The 15,407-nt window shown below is 32.5% G+C and overlaps 1 protein-coding gene across 3 annotated transcripts in view; it reads left to right on the top strand.

Moving 5' to 3' along the window:
- The window catches only part of Tasor2 (transcription activation suppressor family member 2), a 67,046-nt gene that overhangs the window by 16,288 nt on the left and 35,351 nt on the right, over positions 1–15,407 (top strand). For all 3 annotated transcript variants that reach the window (XM_026391797.2, XM_026391796.2, XM_026391798.2), the window contains exons 2-11: positions 3,257–3,402; positions 3,682–3,777; positions 4,700–4,772; positions 8,179–8,270; positions 10,931–11,068; positions 11,217–11,341; positions 11,425–11,444; positions 11,541–11,637; positions 13,929–14,029; positions 14,670–14,773. In XM_026391797.2, the coding sequence (XP_026247582.2) occupies positions 3,257–3,402; positions 3,682–3,777; positions 4,700–4,772; positions 8,179–8,270; positions 10,931–11,068; positions 11,217–11,341; positions 11,425–11,444; positions 11,541–11,637; positions 13,929–14,029; positions 14,670–14,773 (992 nt within the window). The remainder of the gene's footprint in view (positions 1–3,256; positions 3,403–3,681; positions 3,778–4,699; positions 4,773–8,178; positions 8,271–10,930; positions 11,069–11,216; positions 11,342–11,424; positions 11,445–11,540; positions 11,638–13,928; positions 14,030–14,669; positions 14,774–15,407) is intronic.

Below are 15,407 nucleotides of genomic sequence, written 5' to 3'. Positions count from 1 at the left end.
GTGGCTCAGTGGTAGAGTGCTTTCCTAGCACACATAAAGCCCTGGGTTCAATCCTCAGCACCACATAAAACTGAAATAAAGATATTGTGTCCACTTACAACTAAAAAATATTAAAAAAAATAGTTGCAGAGTATTCTCTGTTGATGGCACTTTAGGGTATCTTCATTTTTTTTTCCCCCCCGCTAGGGATGCTCATTCAAGGAATGCTTTGTGTGTGTGTGTGTGTGTGTGTGTGTGTGTGTGTGTGTGTGTGTCCCGGTCCTGTTTGCTTATCCCAGTATTTCTTAGAAATACATTCCTACACATTGCATGTTTTTTTTTTTAAAGGTTCTGACAAATTGAACTAAAAGTATACTTATTTTAAACCATCTATCTTTTAGAATCTTAAAAGTAAAGATATATACATTTTAAGATTGAATGATTAAGGAATGGACTGTTCCCTTCAATTATCAAATGGCTTACTTAGAATAGGTAAGGTTTATAGGCATCATTATTATCAACAGATGTAGGTTATTGTCCTTCTGTGGGGAGATGTGGTCATGGAGAGATGTATAATCTAGTTTTTGTTAGAATCGCTGGGACATATAATTTGTCATTAGTTTTATCTCATCATTGGCTTTCAGACCAAATTTTCTTTTTCTACCTTTCCCCTCCTCTCTTTTGGTACTAGAGTTCACACCCAGGGCCTCGTGCATGCTAGGCAAGTATTCTACCACTGAGCTACAATCCCCAGACCAAAAGTTTATATAAAGTGTGCTATGATATAGCACACAGGTAGTTGGTTTATTATTTTCTCATCCCTATTATTAGAAGTTAGAGGTGTCCAAAATCAAACTTAAAGGCTGAGCGTGAGCATACACATAACAGAAATGTGCCAAAAGCCAGGTAAACAGGAAAATTCACTTACCAGAACCATTGTGATTGAACTGAACTCACCTTTCTTTGTGTGCACTTTATTGTCACTTAAACCCGCCCAATAATTTGAATATTTTACACACAGGCACTTTTCGGTTACCTTCTTAAATGTTATTTTAGGTTTCTTTGTAGAAAAGCCCCCTCTTCATTTACTTAATACTGTAATTTTCAATGTTTGAATAAAGCATGAATATGGCTCAGCAAAAATGAGGCCATTCATTTATGAAGTGTTCATGTTGTTCAGTGCAATAGACTCAAGTGAAAATATGTTGTGTGAGGAAAAGCATCAATAATTTTTTCGATAAAGTTCTTATCTATAGAGCAGGAAACTTTTGCTCTTTGGAGAGTATAATTGTCATTTTTATGAAATTATGAAAGATTCAAGATTAGCTGTGATTTTCCAACATTCTTTTCCTTCTACTAACCATAAAATTATTACTTATTATCAATATGATGCTGTTCAGATAATGCTGGCCTAAAGGGGAAAGCAATTTTAACTGTAAATAGTTTTAGAAATATGTAAGCACAAAATAAATCATTTTATTGTTGTTCTTCCTTATTTGTTTCAAATCATTAGCTTTACTCAAAGCTTCATTGAGAACAGTATTCCTCATACTGATGTGAAATATAGTGTTCTCTGGCCACATGTATTAAAAAGAAGCTAAGTAAATTTGTTTTTAAAATTTGCACTACCTCTTGGTTTTCACTGTATTATGGTGCATTATGATGCTTAAAAATGGGAATGTATATGGTATTCCGTACTTCCCAAATTTTATATCTCCCTGTTAATGTCTTGCAGAATTTGGAGATGTAGATAATCAGAACCTTTATTTCTGAAGCTATTCTTTTTTTTCTTTTTCACTGTAAAAAACATGTTTCACACCTTGAGCCTCGGTGAATATACAGAAAACTGTTATTTTAACTATTATCTTTGGTGTTTGGCTATTTTTTTTGAGATGGGGTTTCTGGTTGGCTTCAAACTCCTGGACTCAAGCCATCTTCCTCAGCCTTCCAAATAGCTGCAGAGCCATGAATCCTAGCTTAGAATATCCTCATGTTTTACAGCACTGGAATTGAAAGAGAAAGTGATTGAGCAAAAGTAAAGCTATAGATCAGATGTGCTAACTTCTGAAAATTCTTAAATGTTTCATCCTTTTTTTTCTTTCATTCTATTTGCAGCTTTCATTTTGAAACTAGAGAGTTTATTTAAAAAGAATTTTTTAAAATAACTTGAAGCATTGGGACAGTTTAGTTGAAATTAAATTTACTGAAATGTTTTCATTTCCTTTGTAGTATGGTTTTAGTTAATATGTAACAATTTACATATTTTGTTCATAAGTTAATTTTAATTAGGATGCTTCTCTTTAACATTTGAAATTTAATGAAATTGGCAGGTTTTTTTTCAAGAGGTGGGAAGCCATTTAATATATTTATTCATACTATTTGACCAAAACTTCTGGTGTAGTATAAATCATTCTTATTTATAAAGAAGTTTGTAAATCCCAGAATTTTGATAAAGAGAATAAAAAGAATACAAACAGAAGAGAGTAAACAGTTCAAATGGTTAAGCACAGTTTTTGCTGAAATGAAAAAATCCAAAACACACAGTATCATCAAGGAAATTATTGAATTCAAGTAGTAATTCTCAATTAGGAAACAAGCTTCTCAGGGAAGGAGTATATCACAATCTCTGGGGATAGTGCATGGGTATGTTTTTTTAAAAAACCTTAAAAATAGTTTTATTTTGTAAAATGAAAAAAAATTATAGTCCATGGGAATTAAAATTCTATAGATAACTCTTTGCTGATGGGGAGATACCAGAGACAGATGATTTGTATTGTTTGAGTTGGCAATAATTGACCCCTTAAAAAGGACTCTAACAGACTTAGGAATTTGATGAGAGGATAGGAAGAGTGAGTTTATCAGAATGTGACATGGATAAGAGGAATAAAAACCTAAAGGGTAAGAAACATTGACCTAAGCAGTTGTTGACTGCCATCTTGACCCTACAGGTACATCTGCTTTTGGCCAACTATATTTACAATATAGTGCTCAACTTTAGACCAGAAGGTGTAAGGGGTCTGATAGGTCATATCTGAGCTCATGTAATAAAGTAATTTAGCCTCAGTTGTAATTTATTTATGCTGTTTTCCTCACATGAATGGTCTTTTAAAAATTCATTAAGACAGTACAGATACAGTACCTATACTGCAGTACATCATTAATTTATTACTTATACAGGAAAGAAATAAGTAACATTGAGTGATATTCATTGTGCTCCTCTTAATCCCATCCTTTCATTATCTTAAACAGTGACATTATTTTTATTTGTGTTTTACAGTTTTTGAGACAGTGTCCTTGAGTTCAGACTCTCTTTTCCAGAGGGCAATTTCAGTTCTCCGTACTTCTTACTTGGACTCTGCATCTGAGCATGGTTTTCAGTACAGTCAAGTGACTTTGGTGAAAAATGACATTTTCTTAAATGAGGTGAGGTACTTGGTGTACACTATGTGAGTTTCATTTAGATTTAAAAGAAATAGACTCATTTTTGGTATTTGAGGCTCATACTTCTTGGCTATCATTTTTCAGATGAGGTGAAAGAGCTTTGGAAATATTCACTTACAAGACATTATATTTTAGGGAATAGAAAAAATAATACATTTAATTAATTTTTCAGCTGGAGGAGTTCAGATGACACATTTAAAGAATTTATTTGCAAGTGAAAATAGCATATTTATTGCATTTGATTATTCTCTCTTTATACAGTACAAAACCTTTTATCAACAAAAACAAGCAATTAACTATACTCAGGAAGAACTTCAAGAAACTTACGGGTTTCTTCTATTTGAAACTGAAAATCAGGTAAGAGATTGTCAGATGACCAGTTAATTGGTATTTTTTGTTATTTAGTTAAGTGGCAGTATAAATGATAATGAAAGCTGACATGATTTTTTTAAACAACTTTTTATAGTTTCTCTTTAGTTTTATCTTAAATTTGTAAATTTATGGTAAAAATTGAATTAATTTGGATTAAATGCCCTTTAGTGAATAGGCATTTCTCTATTATGAATAATTGTTTACCAGATATTTTCTTTAGAGGCTTTTCAACTTAAAATTACATGATTTTGAGGATAAGATGAATACTTTTAACGTACTAGTTAATTAGAATTGTTTCATGCCTGTCTTTGAAAATTGAATATCTGTTTTATTTTCTGTACCTAAATTGTGGGATGAAACAAACTTCATAGGATATGTCTCCAAAGATGTGTATGGCTAGTAGTACTACCATCAAAAAGTAATACAAAAGTAATTCCTACGTTGGGCTAATGTTTTATAAAGAATAGGGACAGATTTGCTTAAAATATAATTGATGTAAAATAAAAAGATTATGTAGCACTACTAGAGGAATTTAATCTCTTTTAACTTAGTCCTAAATCCAAATAAGGTGTGCTATAGGTTTACACTAAATAAAGACATTTTGAATTTAGTGGATTTAAAGCTATAATTGGTGGGAGGGGGCACCTTCAAGGGAGTACTTAATTGTGACTTTGTTTAATTTGGTTTTTCTGGTGATATTTTGTTAAATGTCACCAATGTAAAGTTTTGTGGAAAACTTTGGACCATTAATCAAAATACAGTTGCTGAACGTGAGCTTGCTTTGTGCCATGAATACATGCAGTGAACAGATTCTGCACTTATTTAAAAGCTTATAGCTTATATAGCACTATTTCATTGCCTCTCCCAAGACTAATAATAAGCAACAGTATTATTTTTTTGTTTGAAGGCCAAATTGGTTTGTCAGCGTGGACTGTGTGTTGGCAGCAGTGCTATTACCACTCTTGGTGATCCAGCCAAAGGTAAGTCTATAAGGAAAAAACAATCTCTTATTTTACAAAAGGAAGTGAGTTTTGTTTAAATTCCATACTGGGTTTTTGTTCTGTTGTTTTTGTTTTTGTCTTTATTTTGAGGTACTTGGGATTGAACTGGGCTAGGAAAGTATTCTACTACTGAGCTGCATCCCCACCCAAAATTAGTTAATTTTATAAAATGCTTTTATTATTATTTTGAAAGAGAATTTGATCTAAAGTACATGAATTTCCTGTGGGTTTACACTTCATCTGACCATTGAATTAATGAGAATTGTTAAGAAAGTATAAGAGAATCATAGTAACAGTAAAACACTTATATTAAAAACCAGTTTCATTAATGTCAAACCAATTATAATCTTTAGAAATAAGAACTTTAAGCATAAAAAAAGTTGTTTTTTTTAGTACCAAAGATTAGCACTGTCATGAGGATCCCTTCTAAACTATCATAATGGCAATAAGAATGGAGAATAGATAGAACTGATCAAACTTGGCAACTACGGAATGTTAGTAGTAAGAGAGAAGAATCAAGTATAAAGTTTTAAACGTATACTATAGCGATATTACTAATAGAAAGGAATCACAGAAGGAGAGAAGCAGATTGGTAGGGAAGCTGATGAGTTAAGAGAGATAAGTAATGGCTAAGAACATGATTAACACTTAAGTTTTTTTTTAGTCTTCAGTTTTCTCATTTGGAAAATAGATTAAATTACTTTATAGAGTTGTTGTGAGGATTAAGTGAGACCGTATAAAGTACTTAGCCCAGGAGTTTATACCTGGTTTTCTCGGTAAATGAACAGTATTTTAGTGAGGTAAATTTGAGAGATAATGAGCTTTCGTAAGTGTTTCTAAAATATAGCTTGCAAGTGGTAAAAAATATTTGGGAAGGGATCAGAATCAGATTTGAGGGTAGGGTATTAGTTGAAGCCAAGTTTTTACTTAGGATAGTATAGAAACAATAGATGACCCACAACAGAACTTTTGGATCATTAATGGGACCAGGGTGTGGGGAGATAAGAAAGCCCATAGAATGAGGAAGGATTAAGAGTAGCCTGTTAGGTAGAGAATTGGCAAGTAGAGCTTCACACAAGGAGAAGTATCTCAAGGAAGAGGAGGGTGTTTTGCAGGGTTAAGTGCTATAAGATGTCAAGATATCAGGACTAAGAAGGATTATTGGGCTTCATGGTTGTTTTTTTTGCTGACCACCCCCTTTTAATACTTGAATTGAGATATAATTCACATACTGTAAAACTCACCCATTTAGAAAGTGTACCATTCAGTGTGGTTGTGCTTTTTCAGTCTATTCACCATCATTAATTTTAGACCCATTTTTGTCACCCAAAAAAGAAATCCCATGTCAATGAACAGTGACTTCCCTTTCCCCACTATCACCACCTGTAGGCAACCACTAGTCTACTTTGTGCCTCTATAGATTTGCCTCTTATGACATGCATATAAATGGAATCTCATATTATATGATCTTTTATGAGTAACTTTATTTACTTAGTATACTGGTTTAGAGGTTCATCTGTATTATAGCCTGTCTCTCTTCACATTTTATTTTCTGTGGGGTGCTGAGGATTGAACTCAGGGGCACTCAACCACTGAGCCATATCCCCTGCCCTATTTTGTATTTTATTTAGACACAGAGTTTCTAATTAGCACCTCACCATTGCTGACACTGTTTTTTGAAATTGCTGTCCTCTTGTCAGCCTCTTGAGCCACTGGGATTGTCGGCACGTGCCGCCAAGCCCGGCTGTACTTCATTTTTTTTTTTATGGTTTAATTTATTATATGTTTATATACCACAGTTTTCTTTATTCATCAATGGATGGGCATTTGTATTGTGTTCACTTTTTAGCTATTATGCTGTGGCTACTCTGTGCTATTAACATTTATGTATAAGTTTGAATGTAGACATTATGTTTTCATTTCTTTTGCATATATAACTAGCAGTATAATCACTAGTTCACATGATGACCATAAAACAAAATTATTAGCATTCAACTTATATCTTCTAAAGGATATTGTAAGGGTGATAAATTTAGAACCCTAGGAACATTACATAAAACCTTTTTTCTTTTCCCCTATTTTTTAACCCCAATTTTTTTCATTACAAAAGTTCTAACAGAGAAAAGTTAGAGAACCTAAAGCTAACAGACAACATTTTGCATTATATGATTTGTTTCATTTACATTCTTTTCTGAAGAATTTGAAAGTAAATTACAATAAATGCCTCAGCTTCCATCTCAAAAAATATGAAATTTTTCTTGCATTACTACAGTCACATGATTTTATTGCTGCTGCTTGAGAGGCTGGCTTCAGTAGACAGGTAAAAGTAAAAGATGGATTATTCTGACAGGAACCCATCCTTCTGAACACATGTGGAGTTTGATAATAGAATAACACCACTGCCTTCATAAATTTCATAGTTTCCGGCTCATATAGAACTGGATAAAAGTAATATGTTCTACTAATAGTGTTTCATAGTCTTAGGAAGTATATTAATCTTAAATTTTCCTGAGAATCTGTGGTCTTTGTGTCTGTGACCCAGGCCTACCCTTCTCCCTTGAGGGACTTATTCATAACTGGAAGCCAAGATTCTGATTATAGATTGTTTTTTGTCACTATATCTTATGCTTTCTCACCCATCGTGTTTTGTATTTCAAAAAAGATGCCTCAGTTGAGTAATATCTCTGAAGTCTTCCCTTCTCCTTATTTTCACTGCTACTGTGGGGATCCTTCTCTCTCAGTTGTTACTAGAGCTTTCTAATTGTTGTTGTTCTATTCTTTCCTCTTTACTGGCAGTCAGCTTCTTAAAACCTTTAGTAGTTCTCTGCTGCTGAACCCAAAGTACCTACTGGATTTGGGGCTATATTTTTTTTGGCAAATAATAAATATAACCTTTGCTTTGACAGAATTTGCAGTCTAGCAAAATAAGCTTTGAAGACTGGAACCTTACTTTATTTACTTTTTTGTCACTGCTCTCTAGCACAGAACCTACCACATAGACTCTCAGTATTATTAAAAGGGTGTTTATTCATATTTTTTCACAAAGAATGACTTTGAGAGTCAGATAGGCCTTTTGTTTGAGTGATTACACAGAAATCACAAAAGAAGACATTTACAATTTTTCAAAAAAAAATGTGATACTTTTATCCCTTTTTAGTTATTATACCAAACTAGAAAATTGGTTGGCAAACACATATTCTTAACTTTAAGGTTTTGAAACATAGTGATTCTTAAAAAGGTATAAGCAATATCAACATAGCATTTTAAAAATAGACTTTTATCCGTTCTTTTTGTAGTATTATTTAAAGATAGTCCTACATGTGAATTGTATCTGTATAAATTATCTGTTAAAGTGTAAATTAATCTATGTTTTATACTTTTATAGGTATATACATTTCCAAATACTCAGACTGTCTTCATCCAAGACCATGGTATCATGGGAAATCTGGTTATGTTGTAATTTTTAATCTAATTAAGGTAAAGGCCCAGATGTGCTTTTATATAATTTTATTTTAAAAACTGAAGGTTATCTACTTAAGATATATTTTGTCGTGTGTGTGTGTGTGTGTGTGTGTGTGTGTGTGGTGTGCTGGGGATTGAACCCAGGACCTTGTGCATGCAAGGCAAGCATTCTACCAACTAAACTATATACTCAGCCCCTTATGGTATTCTTTGTAGAGCATTAACTAAATGTAGTAATTGTCTAAGACAAGTTATTCAAACTCAGTAAAAGCAAAACTAATTTTTCTTTTCTTTGAAAACAAATTTTTGTTCATTTAATACATCATCTGAACATATTTAAGAAAAGAAACTTCAAAATAATAATTTAAAAAAATTGTTTAGTGAAAAGTCTTCCTCTCATCCCTATCTAGCAGAACTCCTTTTAAAATATGGAATAAAACAAGTAGCTGCTTATAAAATAATATGATTACAGTTATGGAAAATGGATTTAAACAACATTTATTGTCTGATTTGAATTGTCAAAATAAGAAGTATTCGTTTTCTTTATTTTTAAGACATTCAAAGCCTGTTCACAACTTCATATGGCACCTTAGTACTAATGTCACAAATCTTAAAAGTCCTAAGTAGTTCAGTTTAAGTGAGGCGCTCAATTAGTATTTTCATCCAAATGGCAGGAAATTTGATTTTCGATGTGGGTGGGGTTTTTTAGTTTTAGTTTTACTGACTTTTTTAAAAATATTTTTTTAGTTGTAGATAGGCACAATATCTTTACTTTTGTTTATTTTTTTTAATGTGGTGCTGAGAATAGAACCCAGGACTTCACGCATATGATGCAAGCACTCTACCACTGAGCTGCAACCCCAGCACAGTTTTACTGACTTTTTAAAGAGTGTAAACTGTTCATATTTTAAAGTTTGTCCCCAAGAACTAGAGGGAAAAATAACACTGACATGATGTACTGTCCTTGCTTGTCTTAAACTTCATTCTGCTCTGTGACAAGTGTTGTAGTTCTAGCAGAAAGTAGGCCTATTAACGCAGATAATAAGCATTTTGGTTTTGATCATGTAAGTTGGTTTGTTGCCAGTGTCTGCTCCCCTGTCTGGCTAGAGATTGCTGTTTAATATTTGCTTAGGTGCTCTCAGTCCTCATTTTATTTCAGAAAAGCAAAAAATGCTCAGTGCCATAGGTGTTTCATGGGAAAAGGTAGAGGTTGCAGTTATTGAGTAGTATTATTTACCTTTTTTGGCCTCTTAGTATTGTCTTCGGTAGGTCCTATAAGTAAAGAGGCAGGACTTCAAGAACAATAAAAAAATTTTTCTGTAAAAAATGTAGTTCCAGCCAGATTTGGACGAACAGTTAAGGAGGCTGAGGCAGGCAGATCGTGAGTTGAGAGCAAGCCTCAGCAATTTAAGTGAGGACCTAAGCAACTCAGAGAGACCCTGCCTCTAAAAGTAAAAATTGTCTATGCTCTCATATCTCACATTGGTATGTATGATGTATATTTCCCCCCATACATATTGATTTCCTAACTCATAAAAAGTTTATGGTTTGTATATTTGCATGCTAATTCTTTTAAAACTTAACATATTATGAACATTTTTCTTATGTCATTATATTATTCAATATTTTATTATTGTTTATTCAGGTTTTACATAATTGTAATTCATCATATGGTAACTTTGACTTTGATCCTTGTTGAAGAAAAGTCTATAATGGGAAATACTTTTGGCTGTTTGGTGATCAAGGCTAACTGCCTTACACTTTAAGGCCTAAGCACTTTATACATATTTGCTTGTTGCTGACTTTTGGGCCCTGGCATGATTTACAATTATTAATACTTTGGTTTGGAAATTCATCTTTTGAAATTTCAAATTTTGTTATATTTTCTGTTATTACTACTAAATAGCCATTCACAGAGTATATCATGAAAGATGGTGGGTAGGGCTGGGGCTCAATGGTAGAACACTTTCCTCGCACACATTAAGCACTGGGTTCGATCCTCAGCACTACATGTAGATAAAGATACTGTGCCCATCTAAGACTAAAAAAATACTTTAAAAAAATATGGTGGACTGTGTAGTTTTTCCTCTTAATTGGTTTTTTTTTTTTTTTTTTAATTTTGAGAATGGATCTCACTAAGTTTGATGCTTGCCTCAAACTAATAATCCTCCTGTCTTCAGCCTCCTGAGTCACTGGAATTATAAGTGTGCACTACTGCCTGGCAAACAAGATTATTTCTGGTTCTCTTAATTTTGTAGTTATTCCTGTATTCCTTTGATATTGTGATAAAAGCTGTATTTGGCTCTGAAAGATAACCAAACACATAAGATTTTTAAATATAATTTTAAAGGGTTTGTGATAATTGAAACTATTATTGGCCTTAATATCATTGTTTTGTTTTGTTTTGTAGTTGTAGATGGACAGAATACCTTTATTTATTTGAATTTATTTTTATGTGGTGCCAAGGATCAAACCCAGTGCCTCACACGTGCTAGGCAAGTGTTCTGCCACTGAGCTACAGCCCCAGCCCAAGATCATTGTTTTTAAAGAAGATAATTCTTACTATAGTTACTGGTGGTGCAAACACAATCACTTTCTTGTTAGGCTTATGAATTCTAGAGTAAATGTTTTTGCTATTTGAAGACATCTGATTAATCTTAATATTTTCATTCCAGGGAAAAGTCAAGTTTGTGTCTGAGAATTATACAACTAACTACACTAGGCCATCTTTTGGCTATGATTGCCACGTGGCGGCAGATACAAACAAAGTTTCTCACAAGACAAGTCATTTTCGTGCCTTTGAGCTGAGTCAGGTAGAGTCACCTGTGAATAAATAATACCTAAAGTATATTTCTGAATCTAATGTGCTAAATTTTAGGGCTGGGTAAAATAGAGGTAAATTTGATGTGTATGTAATTCCATAGCACTGATAATATATATATAATTTTTTTTTTTTTCCAGTATTACCTCTATGAACTTTCAGGCGACACTGTTATTAAGAGACCAAGACAGATCTGTCCTTATGTAATTGTAGCTTTTCAGTACCGGGAGCCTAAAAAGATGGCAGCACCAGCTCATAATAGCATGTAAGTAATTATATGCATACTTTGTTTTACTGGGATTAACTACTTTTGCCTCTAATAAGAATGCTTTTTTTTTCTTTTTATAGAATTGAACTCAGTAAAAATGGTAAGAAATTATTTTATTAGTCTTTCAGTTTTTTGTTTTTAGTAAATGTTTTATTCATAAATAATCAGTTTCCTTTTTTATTCTCATTTCTTAAAGTTCTCTCTCCATGGAAAGGGAGATTAATTATTCAAGGTTGTGTGCTGTGTGATATAACTCTTTGGTCTACTTACGGTACAATAATTCCAACACAGCTGTAAGTATTGTATTTTGTTTCCTTCCTAAATGCTTATATGAAGTTTTATAGGGTTTTTCCCCCCCCTACTGCTGGCTTTCAAACCCAGAACCCTGCCCATGCTAAGCAAGCACTCCACCCCTGAGCTATACTCCTAATCCTAATTTTTTAATTTAAATTTTTTTTAAAATTCCCATCTGAGGTCTTGCTGGTTGGCATTGGTGTGAATTGCAACAGTTATACTTGCTTTTAGATATATTTGAGTAGGTATATAGAGCACAAGGATATGACACAGGAGACCTAAATTCTAATCTATTGATGGGAAAATGATCTCTCAGAATAAATTACTTTATATTAGAGATTTGACTTTTCCCCAAAGTGAATCAGATTTGCCTTAATAACAAATACAAGATTATAGCCATTCAATCCTGTTACTAAGTCTTTATTAAGATATGCAGTATCTGCAAGGTATGGTGGCACACACCTGTAATCCCTGGGGCTTGGGTGTCTGTGGCAGGAGGATGACAAGTTTAAAGCCAGGCTCAGCAACTTAGCAAGGCTCTAAGCAACTTAGCAAGACTGTGTCTCAAAATAAAAAAAGAAAAGGAAAAGGGACTAGGATGTTAAGCACTCCCGGATTCAATCCCTGGTAACAAAAAAAAAAGAAAAAAAAAACATAAGCAGTATCTGAGTTTCTAGTTTTTACATGATTCTCTGACGGTGGGGGGGGGGGGGATGTTAGATAAAGTAGCTGTTACATTTATTTACATTGTAATGAATTATCATAATTAATACTTTCTCCAGGCAAACTGTAAAGTACATCTTATGAAATATTTTCTTTTACCAATTCTTTGTATTCTAAATCGTTGAAATATAGACATAGTTGAATTGAAATAAATGGTGAAAACTGGTATGGTATCCATTCAGTTTCTTTCTGTTGTCCCTTTCTTATGAAGAGACAGAGAGGTATAAATCATAAAATAAGGGTCTGGTGATGTGGCTCAGTGGCAGAGCGCTTGCCTAGCATGTGTGAGGCTCTGGGTTTGATTCTCAGCATCACATATCAATAAATAAAAAATAAAGCTTCATTGACAATTAAAAAATATTAAAAAAATCATAAAATAAAATAAGAATTTTTTGAATAAATGAGAAGGAAAAATTCTTCCTCAAAATAGAGCACAACTACCAAATGTACAAAAACATGTTGAAGTATAATAATCAAGTGGATGCTAAAAGCAGTAGGTGATTGATTGATATTTGCATATATATCCCTCTAACTTGCTTATTAATCACAAAAGTGCAAGAAACTGACAAATCCCATCTTAACTAAGGGTCAAGTTAATGTAACTATTAATGGAATAGATGTCAGTTGCTTTCTGGTATAATGCAGAGAGAATGACATTGTATCCTTTCTGTCTGTGGTATTGCTGCTAATATAATCAGGAGGAAGCATTTGACCTACCTAGATACACAGGCATTCTACAAAATGGTCTGTGTTCTTTAAAATATCTGGTTTTTGAAAAGAAAGACTAAGAAATGTTCCAGATAAAAGGAGACCAAAGAGATATGATAACAAAATGCATTGACATCCTGTATAGGAAATTGCTTACTTTTGCTGCAAAAGATCTTACTGAGACTTTGACAAAAGTTGAGTAAGGGGTAGGTTAAGTAATAGTACTATAACATTGTGAATTTCTTGATTTTACTGATTGGTTTGTCATTGTGTCAGAAAATTTCCTTTTTGAAGAAGTATTTGGGTAAAAAGACATCACATTTGCATTTTATTTTCAAAAGAATCAGAATTAATATGGATATATAGAAAGGAAGAATGATAAAGTAAATATGGTATGCTGGTGACATTTAGGAAATCTGAAGTGTATAGAAGAATTCTTTGTACCATTTTTGCACAGTTTAAGCTAGTCTAAACCTTCCAAAAATAAGTTTTGAAAAAGGAAAAAGTAGTTGGGAGGTGATTCAAAAAATCTGCATGTGTAAGAGTTTTCAACTCTTAGATAGCATGATTTTTTAAGTTCTCAATTTGCAGTTTATATAATTTGTTGAAACATCAGTATATTTTGGTTATATCAAAATTGCATGTATTCAGAAAATGTGAACCAGTTTGCACATTTGGGTCATTTGTTGAAAATCTGTACAGTATATACATATGCATATTATTTAACCTAGATTTTATCACTGTAAGAACTTTTGTGGTCATTATATTTTTGTTTGCATTTATGTTAGAAAACCAAAAATTATGGAACTATATATAATTTCAGTATTTATTGCATTGCTTGATATCCTTGTTTTTTTAGACCACAGGAACTTGATTTTAAGTATGTAATGAAAGTGTCTTCTTTGAAAAAACGACTACCAGAAGCTGCCTTTAACAAACAGAACTACTTGGAGCACAAAGGTCTGTTGAATGTAATGGCACACTGCATGTTCTGGGCTTTTGTTCTTGTTATTTCCCATTTTCTCTTGTAGTTCATGTGCTCTCACACACACAAACTTTTCTTCTATTAATCTTAAGAGATTCTTTAAGAGTTTTTTGAGAAAGTTCTAGATTTGCCATATTCGTCAATTCCTTGGAATTCATCCAGAAAATGTTAAAGGTAGTTTATCTAAGATAATAAGACTAGCTTTTAGAATACTGAGAGAATTAAGTAGATATTAAAAATAACTAGAAACTCATAGACATTTCCTATCAAAGATAGCAGAGTTTTTGTTGCTGTTTTTACTTATATTCTTTAAAATGAAAAAAAAATGTGAGAAGAAAAAATTTTGGTCACTTAGGTTAATCTTTGGAATATTGATGTTTATTTTATTTATATAGTTATTTATCTTATTAATCCTTTAGCAGTGTCAGTGTAAATGAGCATTGTTTTAAAATAATTATTTCAATAAGTTTACGTTTTATAACTAAGAACACTAAGTGATAAAAGTTTATCAAGAAATAGTCTTAGTTTATCTTTCATTTTTGTGACATACAAAATGAATGAACGAACTATTAAAAAAAAACATAAGGAATGTTGTTTTTCTAATTTCCTTTACAGTCTCTTGCCAAGATTTGTGCTTTGATTTGTATGAAGTGGAACTGTCAAATAAACAAGGGGAAAGGATAGATAAACTAACAGAGTACATTAAAAATAAACAGTTGGTAAGAGTCATTCATTTAAAATGTAATTATTTCACCTTAATTGAGAAATTGAAATCTACATATTAGTTGGCTATGCCTAGATTGAAGTTTTTTAATTTGCGAAAAGAATTCTCAATGTGTGGTATTTATTTATTTATTTGGCTAATGGGAATTGAACCTAGGTTTGCTTTACCACTGAGCTCCATTCCTAGCCTTTTGAAATTTTTTCTTTTATTTTGAGACAGGGTCTCACTAAGTTGCTGAGGGCCTCGTTAAGTTACCCAGACTGGCCTCCAACTTATGATCTTCCTGCCTCAACCTCCAGAGTCACTGGTATTACAGGCATACACCATGCCCAGTCTATGGACATAATATTCATTGACTAATATGTTTTTATCCCCCTTGTACCACAATTTATGTTGATGTCTCAGTAGTTGTTGTGTTTTTGTTTTTGTATTTGTTTTGTTTTGTTTGTTTTTAATATTGTATGGATATTGGATTTTATCTTTGTTAGGGGTACATTTTTAAAAATGGAAAAGAACTATTAACTTTATGATTTGCGATAATAACTTTTTGATAATTTAGAATGTTATTAAAAGGATTCTTATTAAAAGGATAGTTTAGGATGTTATTAAAAGGATTCTTTCATTGGATA

The sequence above is a fragment of the Urocitellus parryii genome, chromosome 9, assembly GCF_045843805.1.
Source record: "Urocitellus parryii isolate mUroPar1 chromosome 9, mUroPar1.hap1, whole genome shotgun sequence".
NCBI lineage: Eukaryota > Metazoa > Chordata > Mammalia > Rodentia > Sciuridae > Urocitellus > Urocitellus parryii.
Note: the sequence above shows the minus strand (reverse complement) of the source record. Positions and strands in the feature narration are given on the sequence as shown.